The 18,468-nt window shown below is 35.9% G+C and overlaps 1 protein-coding gene across 1 annotated transcript; it reads left to right on the forward strand.

The window, feature by feature from the left end:
• The first annotated feature begins 2,301 nt into the window (after positions 1 to 2,301).
• LOC124964838 (N-acetyllactosaminide alpha-1,3-galactosyltransferase-like) lies at positions 2,302 to 15,738 on the forward strand. Its single transcript, XM_047525509.1, has 5 exons — positions 2,302 to 2,378; positions 3,063 to 3,095; positions 5,291 to 5,341; positions 11,103 to 11,246; positions 15,045 to 15,738. Exons 1-5 carry the CDS (start codon positions 2,302 to 2,304, stop codon positions 15,736 to 15,738), a joined length of 999 nt encoding a protein of 332 aa, XP_047381465.1.
• The last annotated feature ends 2,730 nt before the right edge of the window (positions 15,739 to 18,468 follow it).

The raw sequence follows: 18,468 nt of genomic DNA on the forward strand, positions 1-18,468 counted from the left end.
GTGGGTCTCTGCAACAAGTTTTCCATCAAGGCTCACTATGGTCTTCATCTGCCATTCCAGTCTACTTCAGACACATTGAATTATGTTAAGAGCTGATTGGTCATAAGGATCCAGTGGTAGAGTAACTTGCCTGCAATGTGGATCAATTGAAGAGTTTTCTCTTATCTAGGGCTCTACTTAGAAGCTCACTGTTTTTATTCTACCACACGAATGAGAGGCACCTGGTCATCCACACATGTGGGAAAACGCTCTGAAACCCAGTTCTGCCTCTCTCTTAGTGGCAGGAGGCATAAAGCATTGATTTTCAAACTTGGCTGTACCCTGGAATTTCCTGGAGCACTAATATTCATGCCTGGGTCTCATCCCAAAGATTCCTATTCAACAGGCACTGAATGCTGGCATATTTTAGTTTCCCATGTGATTCAAGTATGCAGTAAAATTTTAGAATGACTGGCACAAAATATAGTGATTTGCCCTGATTTCCTACATGTGGTTTTCTTTGCATTTTTATTATTTGGGACTTGTTAAACTTCCTGAATCTGTAAGTTTATATTTTCTGTAAAATAACTTGGAAAATTTTAGTCTATAGACTAAAATTATATTTCTTTACATTTTAATTCTGCTCCATTTTCTCTTTTCTGTATTTCTGCGAATCCAAATACTTGCATATTAGACTGCTTGATACTGTCTCATAGGTACTGAGGTTATATTTACTCATTTTATCAAAGCATTTCCTTTCTTGTTTACATGAGCTGATGAACATTGAATTATCTTTCCTTTCATTGACCTTTTACTCTTCAGGGTTCAATCTGTCAGTGAGCTCTCCAGCAGCATTTTTATTTCAAATAAATGTTTTGTAAAGTTCTAGAAGCCCATTGTTTTTGTAGCTTCCATTTCTTGGCTGTGAATACTCATGTGTTCAATCATTTTGACAAAGTTTTCCATTAAATCCTTAAATTTTTTCATCATAGCTGCCTTTAAGTTCTTGATAATCACTTCCAACATCTTCATTATACCAGCTTCCCAAGTAGGTGAGAGTTATTGACTGAAAGAGGCGGAAGGAAAGTAACTAGGGTCATGGAGATGGTCTACATCTCCATGTAATTGGTTGTTAGTCACGTTTACATATATAACAAACATAATGAAATGTAAACTTAAGTTACATGTTTTACTACTTTATGTAAATTTTACCCCAATTAAAATTTTGTTGTAATGCTTTTAAAAATCCCCTTAAAACAAAAGGAGCTTAAAGGATCTTTTATTTTTAAAAACAGGACAAAAATCTAATCCCCTGGTTATGAAAAAGAGGTTACTGGCATATGGATTGTCTTGATCATACATTCTTACGTCATCAAAAGAGAACCTGATGATGTCATCATTCACAGAAGACTAAATACTAAACACACCTGCTTGAGAGGTACATATAACCAGTACAGGGCATCTGATTCATGATTTTTCAGGGGGTTCGAAATGTCCTGCTTGAACTGTCTGCTCTCTTATAATTCTCCACATCTTATCGAACATATCTTATACCATAAATGTTGTCTCTGGTGAAGAATCTGTATAAATTCTTTCATGATCTGAGGAAAATAACAGGTAAGATATTGTTGTTAATTTAAACCAAACTAGCCACACCTAATTCCTTTTCTGTGCCTAGACAATTTCACATTGGGTGCTTTAGACACCCCAAAGGAGTTTTATAATCTTCATGACTAAAAGTCCAAGATCAATGCACTGATAACCTAAAAATTACTGTTGAGTCTCTAGCCAGTGCTCCCAATTTTATATTCAAGAACTTTTGCAAAGGGGTATATTCTTTATGCTGCCATCAGTCTCATCACCTTTTTGTAGGGATCGACACCGCAACGCCATGTAACTATAAGTAATTAACAACTTCCTTCATACAAATCTTCAGTGTCCAGGTGAGTATTTTCATAAATAGACTTTTTCACTGACACTCCACCCTAAAAGTTAGTCTAGAAAGAGGCATTTTTACATTTATTTTCTGTAGATAAAGCCCTTAAGTTTAGAAAAAGTAAGGTTACAAGATGTCTTGCACCAAGAACAACTAAGACCAGCTAATGTTCTAAGACTTCCTGCAGCTGGCTCAAAATAAAACCCAAGTGCATCCACTGGCTCAACTCCATTGTCATGTAGACAATGCCTGAGGAGCAGCAGTGCCTTAATTGTGGTCCACATCTAGTCATCTAGTTTAAATCACTGAGAGGCAGGCCTTCCCACAGCTTACTCTGTTCATCATTAATCTACTTTCATCTGTTTATTTTTCCTCCCAGGAAAAGAATGAAATACAAAAGAAAAATAATTACATCATTGATTTTATTGTCTCTATGGGCCTTGCATAGAGAGTATGATTTCAGGTAACTCTAAAAATGTAATGAATGTTTTATTCTGATACTTGGTAAGGATCTGGTATGTCAAAAGGTAACGAGCTCACCCCTTGAATAAATTGGCACCCAGATAGATCAGTCCAAAAGTATCTGAACTTATACAAAGATACCCAAATACATCAAAATAAACATAGCCTTCAGCATCTAAATCCTTTGTTTCTAGGGGGCCCAAAGCCCCATTACATGTGTAGGCCTACATGTGGGAGGAAAGGCAGTAAGAAGCTACCACTACCGTGGCAGTTTAAGGTTTGTAATGTCAGAGAAACATCTGGAGATAAGTAGCATCATTAAGAAAAAAACCCTGATGTTGGTGACTTCAGGTATAGATTGCATTTACCTTCCATAATTAGAGACAAATAGACTTATCAGCAATTAAATGCTCTAATGATATTAAGTAAGCTTCTCATTCATTTGTGTCTCAAAGAATCAGACTGAGGATGTATTATTTCTAAAGGTCCAGCATGTGAAAGTCTAATTGTAATGATTTTTATCAAATTCATGCTGCATCTTTACAACTACCATCTACTTGGCACAAAATAGATTTAGTAATTTTAGGCAATAAAATAAGTGAATTGAAGGAGTCTTCTAGTCACCTTATTTGCAGAAACCCTGTTTATACATTTTAAAATAACATCATGTATTTTTTGTCTTAAGCACAAAGAAACTACAGATGACGTATCAGTGCTGGTAAGCTGTTATTTATAAAAATGCTACTATTTCTTCTTTGAGGACAACCCCTGTTGAAGGGCAATGAGGATCTGTGAGTCCTTGGTTCCTGCAGGCATGGTTAACCAGTGCAATTTTACAAGCATATCTTGGAGATAAACTCAGAATATCAGTAACCAAAGGACAGACTGGCAGAGTGCCATGTGATAGGGGGATGGGAACTGGATACAGGAAACACATTTCCAGGAGCCAGGACTCAGCCCCCAGTAACCTTGAGTCTTTGAAATCTCTAGGAAAACACACAGGAGTAAAAGTTTGGCTAAATACTCTTAAGAGATGTCACTAACAACACACCACCTCTACAATCATGCCATCAAAGTAAGTGCAGAGAGGAAACTTTTCCCAAAGATTGTGCAAGATCTAATACTAGTATAGGTTCTTCAAATTATTCATATAGTCATGGGAACCCCACAGTAAAGTGAAGATTAACTTTCCTTGTCTCTCTGATGATTCTATGACTTACAAGATCCCTATTAAGACCATGACTAGATGATGTGTGCCATACATGAAAATAAGATATTAAGGCATGTTTCCTATATATACATAACATATCTTAATATGATATATATATATATACATATATATATATATATATATATAATTACCTTCTTAATATGATATATATATCTCCATCCACAACCAACAGGGAACAGTGACTAATGACCCCTAAGCAAACCCCTATGCATGGAAACCTTCAAGGGAAGTCTGCATCAGTAGAATCTGGGAAAAGGAATAGATTTAAAATATTTTCTGGCAAATGTATTTAATACAATACCATCTAACAACAAATCTCTCTGTTATTAATGTTAGTTCTCCTTAGCTTCAAAATTCTATGACCTTAACATACTAATATGCATCACCCAAAGGCAATGGTAGTGGGTGTTTGTGTAGAACTCCAGGTCTGCGTCACACTCTTGACATTGCAGTTACTCCTCTCTGTGCAGCTAGGCATAGAGTGTCTCATGACACATGACTCAGCTCCATAACTGCCTGATCACTTCCTTAACTCATCCCAGGATCAACTCTCCAGAGGTGCCCCAGCTATGTAGCCAGGGTGCCATTAGAATGTATGGGAAAGAGGAAAAAGAAGGAGTCAGGTAAAACTGCTTGTCTTTCCCTTGCTGTGTGACTCTGGGCAAGATAATAAAAGCTCTCTGTGTCTCAATTCCTAATCTGGTAAAATGGAGATAATAATAGTACCCATCTCATACGGGCTGCTGTGTGGGATAAATTAGATAATACTTAGGAAAGTATTCACTGAGTATTAGCTATTAATGAAGGGGCTCTAATCTCATATAGCAGATTAAGAAACACTTTTCTTAGGAAGGGTTATTTAAAAAGAGATCTGAAGGTTATGTGGGAATTAACTGGTTAAAGTCATATTATGTTTAAGCAAATTTTTAAAAGGCCAGAGAGCCAGGAAAATTATAAGGGTCTGGAAGGAGATGTGGCTGAAACAGTGTAAAGACTGGGTCATGCCAAACATTGTGGCCATGAACCTTAAGACTACGGAAAGCCATAAATGAGGAGGAGGTGCTTTGGGGGAGAGATTATGACTTTAACATTAAATATCTTCATTGTGTATGGTTTGAAAAATCTGAATAGAGAACTTCAGAACATGGCTGGATACACAGGTCTTTAGTTCATGGGAGAGATTTTAGTTGTAGGTAAAAATCCCAAACTACAGGAAAGTGCCAGAAGAGAGCATCATGTGATAAAATAGAGGGATTAGGAGAAACCCTCTGAGAATAATTGTCAAATCCAAAATCAAGGGTCCTGAGAATAACCTTGGATGGAAAGTGGGGATATATTTCCCCTGTTAAAGAAGGAAAATAGTTCAGGGCTGTGGATCAATCTGATGAGACGGTAGAAAGTTGAGGGAGCTTTAATCTGATGGATGGTATTTTCTCTGTGAATTAGATGAGTAAGGATGAGAAGTATGGAAGTACAAAAACTTCTGGGCAGCGCAGAATAAAGTTAAGCTGAGGATGGAAACCATGATTTTCCCATGCTACACCATCAAAGTTCATCGGTGTTTTTTTCCTACTTCACTCTTATTTTGCATTTTACTATAATACAGCCCATGATTTCATAGACACGCAATTATCTCAAGCTAGAGAATAGAGTATGACTCTCTGCATTGTTTTTCCTTTTAGGTCTCAGAAAAAACAAACAGAATTACAGCTATCTGATTGGTTTAGTCCCAGGTAAGAATCCAAATCTTACACAAGTGAGGTTAATTCATAAAAGTTAATAGATGACAACAATACCACTACTGGCATTCCAGATGTTGGAGAGTGGATGGATCTTTGATTACAATATTCTAAAAAATAAGCAGTGGCCAAGACTCACTGGAGCGAAGACATCTGGATCCACATATTCTCCTTAAGTGACAGTTTAAATTACACAAACTTCAAGGTCCCAGAACAGAGGTAGACCCAAAGTGTAAGAGTGTGCTTGAAACCTTGTGATTGATTCTCCTGATTTCATCAATGAGAGAAGCTGAGTCCCAGTGTGGGGGGCTCACTGAACTGGATTCAGTGGCTGCTCTGGGAAGAAATTGCTATTGTGGCAATAAAAGGATTGCTGGGATGGATCTTGTAGGAACAGGAAGCAGACAAGAAATCAGTAGAAAACAGGAAAGAGCAAGTTTCTTCTTCCTTCAGCTTTCTCATTTTCCGTGGGCCCCTATTAGTAGAGCTTAATGGCACCAGCTGACAAAGAAGAAACAGAATTTGCAGAGTTCCAGCCCCAGGAAAAGAAAGCAAAGTAGAGTATGGTGGATTTATTTATGAAAGACAACATCTTAATAAATGGTACAGCATCCCACCAACAAGACAAATTCTATATTAATTCAAGGTGAGGATCCATCAGAGCAATGGGAGAAAGTATATAATCATTTATATAGAGGTCAAATAGACTGGTGATAAAATTAAATTCCTATTGCATTTTTTCTTGATTGCATTAATTCTGAACACCTCCTCATATGAATTTGATCACTTGGATATTCACTTTTCTAAAGCTCCAGTTCAATCTCTCTCTCTCCAGTTCTTAAGATTTGAAGGAGTCCTCTATTTTAGATATAATCCTATTGTCAACCATGTTATGGATTTTTTTCTGTACCTATTTTTATTAAGGTAAAATTCACATAATGCAAAATTCACCACATTAACCATTTAAAAATGTATGATCCAGTGGATTTTAATACATTCACAATGCTGTATGACTAATGCCACCATTCAACTCCAAGACATTTTCAACACACCAGAAAGAAATCTTTTAGTAGTAGCTTCTCATTCCCCAACTACTCCAACCCCTGGAAAACACTAATTTGCTTTCTGTCTCTATGAATTTACTTATTCTGGACATTTCATATGAATGAAATATAATATGTGGCATTTTGTGTCTAGTTTCCTTTAGGAAGCATATTTTCAAGGTTTCCTCTATGCTATTGCAGGTATTCAGCGTTTCATTCCTTTTGACAGCTGAATAATAGTCCATCATAAGGACCCACCATACACCCACTAATCAGTCAATTGACACTGGGTTGTTTCCAGTTTTTAGCTGTTATGAATAATGCTTCTGTAAATATTCGTGTACAAGTTTTTATTTGAATGTATGCTTTTAATTCTTTTGGGTATACAGATGGGTTTACTATCAATGGAATTACTGGATCACATGGTAACTCTAGGTGGAACATTTTGAGGAAAACCAAAGTGTTTCCCACAGCAGCTGCACCTTTTCTCCATATCCTTGTCATATCTGTTATTTCTGGTGTATTTTGTTTTGGTTAGTTGTTTTTTGTTTGCTTATTTGTTTGTTTTTGAGATAGGGTGTCACTATGTTCCCAGGTTGGTCTTGAACTCTTGGACTCAAGTGATCCTCCTCACTTAGTCTCCTAAGTAGTTGTGACAACAGGTGTGACGCTGCACATGGCTTGTTTATTTTATATCATGGTCATTCAGGTGTTTGTGAAACTGTACTCCATTGTGTTTCGGTTTACATTTCTCTAATGACTAATAATTCTGAGCATCTTTTCATGCTTACCGGTCTCTTGTATAAAAAATGTCTGACCTTTAATTTCTTTCTTTAGTGTTCTGTAGTTCTCATTGTAGAGGTCTTTCACCTCTTTTGTGAGATTGATTCCCAAGTATTTTATTTTTTTTGAAGCTATTGTGAATGGGGTAGTTTTCCTAATTTCTCTTTCTGAAGACTCATCGCTTATGTATAAAAATGCCTTAGATTTATGTGCATTGATCTTATATCCCGCTACTTTACTGAATTCACTAATGAGATCTAAAAGTTTTCTGGTGGAATTTCCTGGTTCCTCTAAGTATACAATCATATCATCAGCAAATAGGGATAGTTTGAGTTCTTCTTTTCCTATTCGTATCCCTTTAATTTCTTTGGTCTGTCTAATTGCTCTGGCTAGAGTTTCAAGGACGATATTGAAAAGAAGTGGTGAAAGAGGGCATCCCTGCCTTGTTCCAGTTTTTAGGGGGAATGCTTTCAGTTTTTCACCATTTAGAATGATATTAGCCATGGGCTTAGCATAGATGGCCTTTACAATGTTAAGGAATGTTCCCACTATCTCTATTTTTTCTAGTGTTTTGAGCATGAAGGGGTGCTGTATTTTATCAAATGCTTTCTCTGCATCTATTGAAATAATCATGTGATTCTTGACTTTAAGTCTATTGATATGGTGAATGACATTTATTGATTTCCTGATGTTGAACCAACCTTGCATCCCTGGGATGAAACCCACTTGATCATGGTGCACTATCTTTTTGATATGTTTTTGTATGCGATTTGCTAAAATTTTGTTGAGAATTTTTGCGTCGATGTTCATTAAGGATATTGGTCTGAAATTTTCTTTCCTCGATGTGTCTCTGTCTGGTTTAGGTATCAGGGTGATATTGGCTTCATAGAACGAGTTTGGGAGGGTTCCCTCCTCTTCTATTTTATGGAATACTTTGAGAAGTATTGGAATGAGCTCTCCTTTAAAGGTTTTGTAGAACTCGGCTGAGAACCCATCTGGTCCTGGACTTTTCTTTGTTGGTAGGCTTTTGATGACTTCTTCTATTTCATTACTTGAAATTGGTCTATTTAAATTGTGTATGTCCTCCTCGTTCAGTTTAGGCAATTCATATGTCTCTAGAAACCTGTTGATGTCTTCGAAATTTTCTATTTTGTTGGAGTATAGATTTTCAAAATAGCTTCTAATTATGTTTTGTATTTCAGTCGTGTCTGTTGTGATATTTCCTTGTTCATTCCGAATTTTAGTGATTTGGGTTTTCTCTCGTCTTCTCTTTGTTAGTGTGGCTAAAGGTTTATCATGTATCCCATTTGTTTACAATAAAAAAAAATAAAAATAAATAAATAAATAAATAAACAGGAAAAAAAATGTCTGACCATTTTTTTTTCTCTGCCCATTTTAAAATTGGGTTATTTGTCTTTTTACTGTAATTCTTACAATACAATTGTAAGAATTTATAAGTTCTGGATACTAGAGTCATCAGATGTATAATTTGTAAGTACTCTCTCCCATACTATGAGTTGTCTTTTCCTTTCTTTATAGCATTCTTTAATGAAAAAAGTGATGCTTTTTTTGAACTCAGGGGCACATGGCCACTAAGCTACATCCCAGCCCTATTTTGTATTTTATTTAGAGACGAGGTCTCACTGATTTGCTTAGCGCCTAGTTTTTGCTGAGGCTGGCTTTGAACTCTCAATCCTCCTGCCTCAGCCACTGGGATTGCAGGCATGCGCCACCTTGCCTGTCAAAGTTTTGCTTTTTGATGAAGTTCAAATTTGTTTATTTTGTTGCTGTTGCCTGTGTTTTGGGTTTCACATATAAAAAAACCATTGCCAGATACAAGATGTGTTTTCATTTATATTTATCTCAACATGTTTTCTAATTTCCTTTGTCATTTCTTCTTTGACCCATTGGTTGTTTAAGAGTTTAATGTTTAATTTCCACATACTGTGAATTTTCCAGATTTTCTGTCACTTATTTCTCATTTCATTCTATTGCTGATGGAGAACATACTTTGTATGTTTCCAGTCTTTTAAATTTATTGGGATTTGTGTTAATCTAGCATATAATCTAGCCTAGACACTGTCCTTTGTGTACTTGAGAAGAATGTATACTCTCTTGCTGGGCAAAGTATTCTGTGCATGTTTTGATTTTTTCTGCCTGCTCAAATCTTCTCCTAAAACCCTATATAATGAGCTTTTCATTTCAATTATATTAGACTTCTCAGCTCCAGAATTTCTATTGTTACTTTTAATAATTTCTCATTATTACTATTCTCTATTTGCTCAGTCATCATTTTCCCAATTTCTTTTAGTTCTTTGTCTATAGTTCCCTTTAGTTCTTTAAGCATATATAAAATAGTTGATTTAGCATCTTTCTCCAGTACATATAATGTCTGGGTTCCTTCAAGACAATTTCTGTTATTTTTTTTTCCTTGTGAATGGGCCATATTTTCTTGTTTCTTTTAATGCTTCATAATTTTTTGTTATAAAGTGAACATTTTGATTATCATATTATGGTCTCTATAGAAGTCATATTCTTTACCCTCTCAGAGTTCTTTGGGTTATAGTTTTGTTTGGTTGTTTAGTACTTTTCTAAGTCACTTTTAAAGCCTAGAGTCTTTGTCATTTTTGGTCTCTGAGATCTGTTCCTTTAGCTATGGTCAGCCAATGGCTAACAGATTTCATTAAATACTTGGGGGTGCGGGGGTAGTAGAGAAAAAAGAGAAGGAAGAAAAGAAGAGTAAGAGAAGGAAGAGGGAGGAAGAAAGGAAAGGGAGAGGGAGGGAGCAGGGAAGGAGAAAAAGGAGAGAAGAAAAAAAGAGAGGAAGTGAAGGGAGGGGAGGGGACGGGAAGGAAGGAAAGGAGAGGAAAACATCTCTTAGACTACAGATTGCCCTGGGTTTGGGTACTGCTTCAGTGCTTAGCCCAGCTGTTTTCAATTCTGCCTTAGTCCTAACTTCCTGCTTACACTGGGCCTAAATATCAACTAGAGGTGAAAACAGCATTTTCAGGTCCTTCTGAGCATGTATCCTGCCCTTGGCATGTGCATGGATTTCTAAATCCCTGTTATATCCTGGAGGCTATCAGAGCCCTTACTTTCCAAAGTGACTCTCCCCAGGTAGTTCTCCCAGGGTTTACAGTTTGCCACAACTATAACTTTTTGCAGAGTGGCAGGAACATTTTTTTTTATTTTTATTTTGTTTTGTTTTCAAGAAACACCCTTCCTTTAGCCACCTTTCCACTCTGAGAGAGGTCTGAGTTTTGTGTCAGTTCTTCAGAGAGCCCTCAGCCAAGCCAGAATAGACACATCTCCTTGGGAACAAGGTCCACTCTGCTCTCTTCAGAATCAGAAACCCACACTGCCAACATCATCTTCCGTCTTTAATACCACTGCCACACTGCTGAGGGAGTTGGGGCTAGGTTAAATCAGAAGGCCACGAAGTCTTCTTATTCCTACCTTTCACTTGGTTGCTCTAAACTTTTGACTATTCTCCACAATTCTGATAAGGTTGATAACAACAATATTACAATGATATTAGCATTGGTAGCATTTCAGATTGCAAAAACTAAGACATTCATTTTTTAAAAACATGGCATTTCAAAATAGTGTCAAAAAGCAAAACAAAACACAGCTGTGACCAGGATATTTTAGCTAGATATAAAAGAAATCATTACTTGAGATTTACGGTGGTCACTCCAACTATATTCTCCAAAATCTTGGAATCACAGTGTAACTAATCTATGTGTGCTTTTGTAGTGATCTAGCCATTTCTGATATGCTATTTCTCCAGTTTATCAAAACTGTCAAGGCTTTGTGTTAGATGTAAGGAGATTCTGAGATCAAACACAAGGCTTTATGTGTCAGTACTATCTTCTGTTATTTTATTATATGTATCTTATTCAAAAATTCTGTCTTTCTTACAGACATAGACTGAACTTCACAAACAAGAACCTGAGTGTTACTGAATGGTCAGCTCCAGTGGTGTGGCATGGTACTTACAATGAGTCAGTCTTGAAAAATTATTATGCCAATCGTAAGATTACTGTGGGATTGACTGTGTTTGCTGTGGGAAGGTAGGCAATGATGTCAGATATCCCTTATGTTCAAGGTTTTTGTTGCATACAATGGGAAATAATCTACTGAGCACTTCATAATTTTAATAATTATTCTCTCTAGGGCAGTTCCTGCTGTAATTCTAAATATGATCATCCAATAGGTTCACTCAAAAGACATCCCAAATCTTTGGTTTCTTTTCTATTATTGATTTTACAATCTTCTCCCAATATTAATTTAATTTCCTTGGACTATTGCCATTCTTTTTTCGATGGGTTACTGGGAATTGAACTCAGTAGCACTTAACTACTGAGCCACTTCCTTTTTATATGTATTTTATTTAGAGACAGGGTCTCACTGAGTTGCTTAGGGTCCCATTCAGTTGCTGAGGCTAACCTTGAACTCATGATCCTCTTGTCTCAGCCTCCCAAGCAGCTAGGATTACAGGTGTGGGTCACCACACCTGGTGCCAATCATTTTAATACAAGTCGGTGCCTCTGTTATAACCATTTTCATTGTCTCTACACTGGATTAACCCAAAAATTTGTTCCCTCCTGGGCTTTTACCCAAGTCCTAAACTGCTTTCAGATAAACCTTCATTGCTGTGCTTACTGATCCCTCACAGAAACACTACAACAAAACAAGGTAACTGCAATTATCTGCACAATTTGTACATGCTACATTCTCTGACCACTAATCATAATGTAAAAAAATTTTAAAGGACCTGAAATAATCCAGTAATTTTAAAACAAAGCCTATTTTTTGCTTTTTTTTTTTTTTTTTTTTTTTTTTTGGTACCATAGATTGAACCCAAGGGTGCTTAACCACTGAGTCACATCCCCAGCCCTTTTTATATTTTATTTAGAGACAGGGTCTCACCAAGTTGTTTAGTACCTCAATAAGTTGCTAAGGCTGGCTTTGAACTTTCCATCCTCCTGCCTCAGACTCCCAAGCCGCTGGGATTATAGGCATGTGCCACCATGCCCAGTTCAATTTTCCTTAATTTCTAAGCAAACAGAAAATTAAAACCACTAAAAAATTACAATTAAAATTTAATATTTTCATTTAAAGATGGAAGAATGCAGCCATTGCATTGATTTCCTATCTTTTGAACCCCTAGGAGAACAACAAATATGAATAAAAAGAAAAAGAAGACTTTAAGATCAATGAAAATAGGTAAATTATTCCAAATCAAACATGTAACTTTGCCAAATGTAAAATTTGGACCAAATATAGGGAAAACATCAGATTGAATGTACACGTCTACAAACCTCATTGTGTGCACTGGTTGTTCAAAATAGAGTAAAGAGTCCTGAAAAAATGCAAGTGATGATTCCTTATCTGCAATAGTGAGATCTGGGGCATAAATAGACCATAATGGTACACACTTAGGTGTCCCAATCCACGTGGGTGGTGCTGTTAGCAGAGACAACCTATTTACAGATTCATCTTTGGCCAAGGCAACAAATTTTTCAATAAGGTCATAATTTAACAGCGCCATTCTCTTTTCCTTCACACGGCCTCTCTTCTGATGCATTTAATACTATAACACAAATGGTATGCCTCAACTTCATGTACAAATAGAGAAACAAGATGTATCCTATTTGTTTACAATAAAAATAAATTTTAAAAAATACTATAACAAACATGTAGTACAATCTACTCAACAAATATATGTTCTTCTCAAGTGCACATGGAGCATTCTCCAGTTAGATCATATTTAGACCACAAAAGTTGCAATACATTTTTAAAAACTAAAATTAACCCAAGTTTTTTCCATGACCACACTGGAATGAAATTAAAAACCGATTATGGAAGAAAATCTATAAAATTCACAAATACGTGGAAATAACACACTCTTGATTAGCCAATGGGTCATAAAGGAAAATTAGAAAATACTTTAGGATGATTGAACAAAAATACAAGACATCCAAATTTATGGTACATAGCAAAAACAGTACAAGAGGTCTATAAGTGCCTACATTAGAAAAGAATAAAGAGCTCCTATTAATGATCTAAACTTCTACTTTGAGGAACTAGATAAAAAAGAAAAGAGAAAACTAAGACAGAAATCTTACATGTTACATTTTCTGATCACAGTCGTAATGTAATAAATAAATAAATAAATAAGGCCCTAAAATCATCTAGTAATTTAAAAACAAAAAGTAATTCCTGCTAAATTCCTGATCCAATAGAAAATCAAAATCACTGTTTTATATACATTTGTTATAGCACTAAGTGCCCCACTAGAAAAGAGGCTATGGGAAGGAAAAGAGAGTAGTGCTAAAGCATGACATCACTATAAACTCCACTGTCCTTGATCACAGTAGAAAGAAATGAAGCAATGAATGTTAGAGTAGAGATAAATGAAGCAGAAAATTAAAAATAGAATAAATAAACCAATAATTGGTTCTTTGAAAAAGATCAGCAAAATTGACAAACCTTTGGAATGACCAAATTAAGAGAAATTCTATGAAATACCTGAACAGGCAGGATTCTTCAAAACTGCAAGGGTCATGAATAATAAGGAGAGAAAGCATCACTAAGGAGATATAATGAGTAAATGCAATGTGTGCTCTGGATTGAATCATGGAAATGAACAAGGCTATTAGGGACAAAACTGGTAAAATCAAAATAAAAACCATAGTTAATAATATATTACCACTCAAAATGTCTTAGTTTTATCAAATACAATGATTATATACGATATTAATGTTAGGAGAAGCTAGATGCAGTGTATGTGGGAGATGTCAATCGTAAGTTTGCAACTTTTATGTACATTTAATAGCATTCCAAAGTTGAAAGTTTTGTTTTCTAGAAAAACTTTAAATTTTCTCTATATCACCTCACATACAAAAATCAATTCAAATATTCAAATAGATAATAGACCAATGTGAAAGATAAAACAATAAAGTTACTACAAGAAAATGTAGACTATTTTCATTACCTAAGGAGGCAACAATATCTGAAATATGACACAAAAGATCTAACCATGAAAGAAACATGGATAAACTGGACTTCTTTGGATTCAGGTGCTAGTATCCAGCCAGGTGGAATATTTTAAGTGATATTTTTCATAGTTTGCCTAACAATTTTAGATGTGTTGAACTAGAAAGTTTTCTCCCAACCTGTAGTTCTCTATATTTTTAAAAATTTGGATCAATATCCAGAACTTATTTCTAAGGATTATATAAACTTTATTTGAGGTTGAGCTGCATATGATTACCTTTCCTCTTTTGAATTTACTTGAGAACTTTTATTACTCTGATAATCTTTTATTGACTTGCAAGACTGAAAATGAGAAAGTTTTGTTTTCCAGTTCTGCTGTTTTAGCACCATAGTAAGAGTTATAATACAAAATAAGAAAAACAATAGGGAGTATTTTTCTTTGCTGCTGACTATATCATCTCAGATCTTGTATGCATAACTGACTGTTCATAAAGCAAGCTGTGGACAGCAATAACTCCTCTTGCAGAGACCCAAGACCTTTACTGCCTGCAACCCACAAAATAAGTTTCATTGCTCCGATAATCCTGAAAACTCAGGCTTTTGTTTGGGGGACGGGTTTCTGCTCAATTTTTTTTTTTTTTTTAATCGCACTAAGTTTCATTCTTCTCATTCGTCTCTTCTATGGTCTGTAGAACCCCAACATCCAGAGAAAACGTGGATAATTTCCCTTCCTTCTATGCCACTAAAAAGTATATCTAATATTTGGTTGCTTAGTAGCATGATTGGATAAATTCAGTACATGTGATTTTGATTGTATGTGTTCCACTAAAATATAAGAAAGCAAACTTCACTTCTTATTTACTTTACAGATATCTTCAGTTCTATTTGCACAGTTTTTTGTCATCTGCTGATAAGTTTTTCATGGTCGACCAGAAAGTCATCTTTTATGTCATGGTAGATAACTTTTCCACTATTCCTTGGATGCCTCTGAGCCGCCTCCACACATTCAAAGTCTTTAAAATTAAACGAGAGGAGAGATGGCAAGATATCAGTATGATGCGCATGAAGATCATCAGTGAACATATTGTGGATCATATCCAAAATGAAGTTGACTTCCTCTTCTGCATGGATGTGGATCAAATCTTCAGAGGAAAATATGGTTTGGAGACTCTGGGAGAGTCAGTAGCTCAGTTACATACTTACTGGTATAAGGCAAATTCTACAATGTTGCCTTATGAGAGAAGTCAGTTATCAGAAGCTTATATACCTATGGGCGAGGGAGATTTTTATTACCATGCTGCTGTTTTTGGTGGTACTCCCATTCAGGTTCTCAATATTGCCAGGGAATGCTCCAAAGGAATCATGAATGACAAGAAAAATAATATTGAAGCAGTGTGGCATGATGAAAGCCATTTAAACAAGTATTTCTTTCTCCATAAACCCACTAAAATCTTATCACCAGAATACTGTTGGGATTTATATGAAAAAAGGAATCCTGATATTAAAAATGTTAAACTCTCTTGGGATGTTAAGAATTATGAAGTTCTTAGAGTGAATGAATAATTTTATAGCCCTTCCTTCACGTTTCTGAATTTAAGAGCATCATTTTGTCTTATTCTTCGAATATTAGCACTGGATGAATTTTAGCACTAAAAAATCACCACCAAAATGGCAGGCCCACTAACAAACAACATGCTTTTCCTCCAATTCATTTTGAGTCATATAACATGGAACATAATCATTGCAGAATGAACTTATTGAAATCAGATGGAGATGTAGTTTTTCAAAACTTGTGTGAATGTTGAGGAACTATTATTTGATAGATCACACAAGAACAGAATAGAAAATGAAACTTGAAACATTTTAATTGATCCAAGAAGATATAAATTTCTCATATTGCTTATGAAAAGGGTTGTTTACTGGTATGGGGAAAAGAAGATTCTTGCAACTATGCTAATACGACCTGTAGATAAAACCTTGAAGACATTAAAACTGCTATCAGATGGACTGACAGGTACTTAGGAAAATTTGAATCAGTCAAAAAATACATATATGCTTTAAAACTATAAAGTTGTTTGTTACAAGAACAAATGAAAATAAAATATAGAGAGAAAAAATTAAAAGGTACTATTTACTTTCCTTTTGAAAACCTATCCCTCCACCTTCCTTTTATATTTATTTATATACCCAAATCCAGAGTCTGTGAAATGCAGTCCCCTGACACACACTGAGCACAGAGTACAGGAAAAAATGCAAGACACACTGGCAAGTCAACAGCAAATGGTTACTACAGCCACCATTTTGAACCAAAGCACCCGTTCTCACCCTTCTATCCATGCCTAAGTATCTTTTCCATAAATGAACAATCATTTCTTCCCCAAACAGTGGAACACCAAATACCATGGTCCCACACCATTTCAGATGTCTAGGATCCCCAGATGATGGATTCCAGCTGTTGGTAGGTTGGATATTTAGCAGAGGAGATCTCTAGGCCATCATTCATAAAAGGAAGACTATCTTACTGAGCCCAGGCTCAGGCTCCATCCCTGCCACCAAGGCCACATAGGCCCATTGAGGGAGCACTATGGTATCTACTAAAAAAGGCTGGCTGACCTTGCAGAATTGATGATCTCCTTTGCTTGATTATTGAGAATTTACTGATACTGCTCTTTGGTGACCATTTTCATAGGACGCATATCCTCAGTCTCCATACCTATTTCCTAAGTGCATAAAGAACTTCAGACTTTTTTTCACTGATTTTCCAATCTGCCCAAGCTCAATCTCATATAAACTTCTATTTCAATGGATTGCAGATGCATACATTCACACTTTCAGTTTGTTGGATCAGAGAGCATTGAATTTTTATTGATGGGTAGGAGAAGAAATAGCTCAAGGACCTAGGGATCAAGCACCCATTCTCTACCTGGACCATGCAAAATGTTCCAACCAGTATCTGTATTTGCCACTTGCTAACTAGTACAGGCCTTGTATATAGAGCCTTCTCTTCAAAATGTGCAGGATTACCAGTTGCTCAATAAACAGGTCAGAGTGGCATACCCAAATGCATTAGATGTTGCCTACAATATCCAGAGCACTGTGCCCCTGATTTAGTCAAAAGTGGTGCAAGGTTCAGGATCTTGTCTAGAGCAGATATGCATACTTGCTATTCAGAAATGTCACTGATGTGTCAGGCTCCTAAGTTTTTATGGGCTATATTTATATTAGCATGACATCTGGGATTCTTACTATTTTCTACTCAAATGATCCAGCGATGATATTCTATGAGATGTCCAGATGAATTCGCGTAGCTCCGAGGTTTACTGATGTCTTCCAGGTGAAAGCAAACTGCTTTTGATAATCTTTACTAATTGCTATGGGGAAAACCACATTTGTCTGCTGGATACCAACTGCCAGGAACTGTGTTGATTTGCTCCAGCAAAAATGCTCCTGGAAAAGTAGCTATTACTGGAATCACCACTTAATTAACTTTACAGTGATTCACAGGCATTTTCCAAATCCATCTGGCTTCTACATGGTCAAGCAAGTAAGTTAAACAAGGATGTGATAGGAATTAACAGCCTGTAATTTCCAAGTCTTTAATGGCAACACTAATCTCAATTTCCACAGCGAAGTGTTATTACTTTTTATTTACTATCTTAGTAGGAGAGACTTTCCACTGGTTTTCATGTGACCCTTAGCACTTTAGCCCTTACTCCTTGGGTCAGGGACTGATGCAAATATTTTACAAGTTGCTAGGTATAATGTTCCATTCATAAATTCAGCAACTAGATTTCACTTTTATAAATACTGGGACCTCTCCAAAATAAATTCAGCACAAATTTTAATTTATCCTCTACTCTCCCTAAGTCTTAATTCTGTTCAGTGGAACACAATGGCATTTCCAGACTCTAGAAATAATGTTTCAACACAAAACTAGTATTCATTCTTTATTTTCCTCCAAGAACACAGTCATTCCAGTAAGTGACTTGATGTCCTCCCTCAAATTGACATCAACTCCCCTTTCATCAAAGTACTCATGGTCTATAAATTGACTTAGTTTTTGGAATATATCAAGAGACTTATTATTATTATTATTATTATTAGTAGTAGTAGTAGTAGTAGTAGTAGTATTTAGTTCTCGAGATTGGACCCAGGGTGCGCTCTACCACTGAGCTACATTCTCAACCCTTTTTATTTTCAATTTTGAGACAGGGTCTTTCTGAGTTGCCAAGGCTAATGTCAAACTTGCAATCCTTCTGTCTCAGTCTCCCCATAACTTCTTATTATGGCAAC

The sequence above is a fragment of the Sciurus carolinensis genome, chromosome 14 (assembly GCF_902686445.1).
Source record: "Sciurus carolinensis chromosome 14, mSciCar1.2, whole genome shotgun sequence".
NCBI classification, from domain to species: domain Eukaryota; kingdom Metazoa; phylum Chordata; class Mammalia; order Rodentia; family Sciuridae; genus Sciurus; species Sciurus carolinensis.

What these genes read in the sequence shown, in the direction of transcription:
- LOC124964838 (XM_047525509.1), top strand. Translation starts at nt 2,302, where the DNA reads ATGAAATACAAAAGAAAAATAATTACATCATTGATTTTATTGTCTCTA. An exon ending in CATAGAGAGTATGATTTCAG is followed by an intron (nt 2,379 to 3,062) that starts GTAACTCTAAAA and finishes TTTTGTCTTAAG; the next exon opens with CACAAAGAAACTACAGATGA. An exon ending in CAGATGACGTATCAGTGCTG is followed by an intron (nt 3,096 to 5,290) that starts GTAAGCTGTTAT and finishes TTTTCCTTTTAG; the next exon opens with GTCTCAGAAAAAACAAACAG.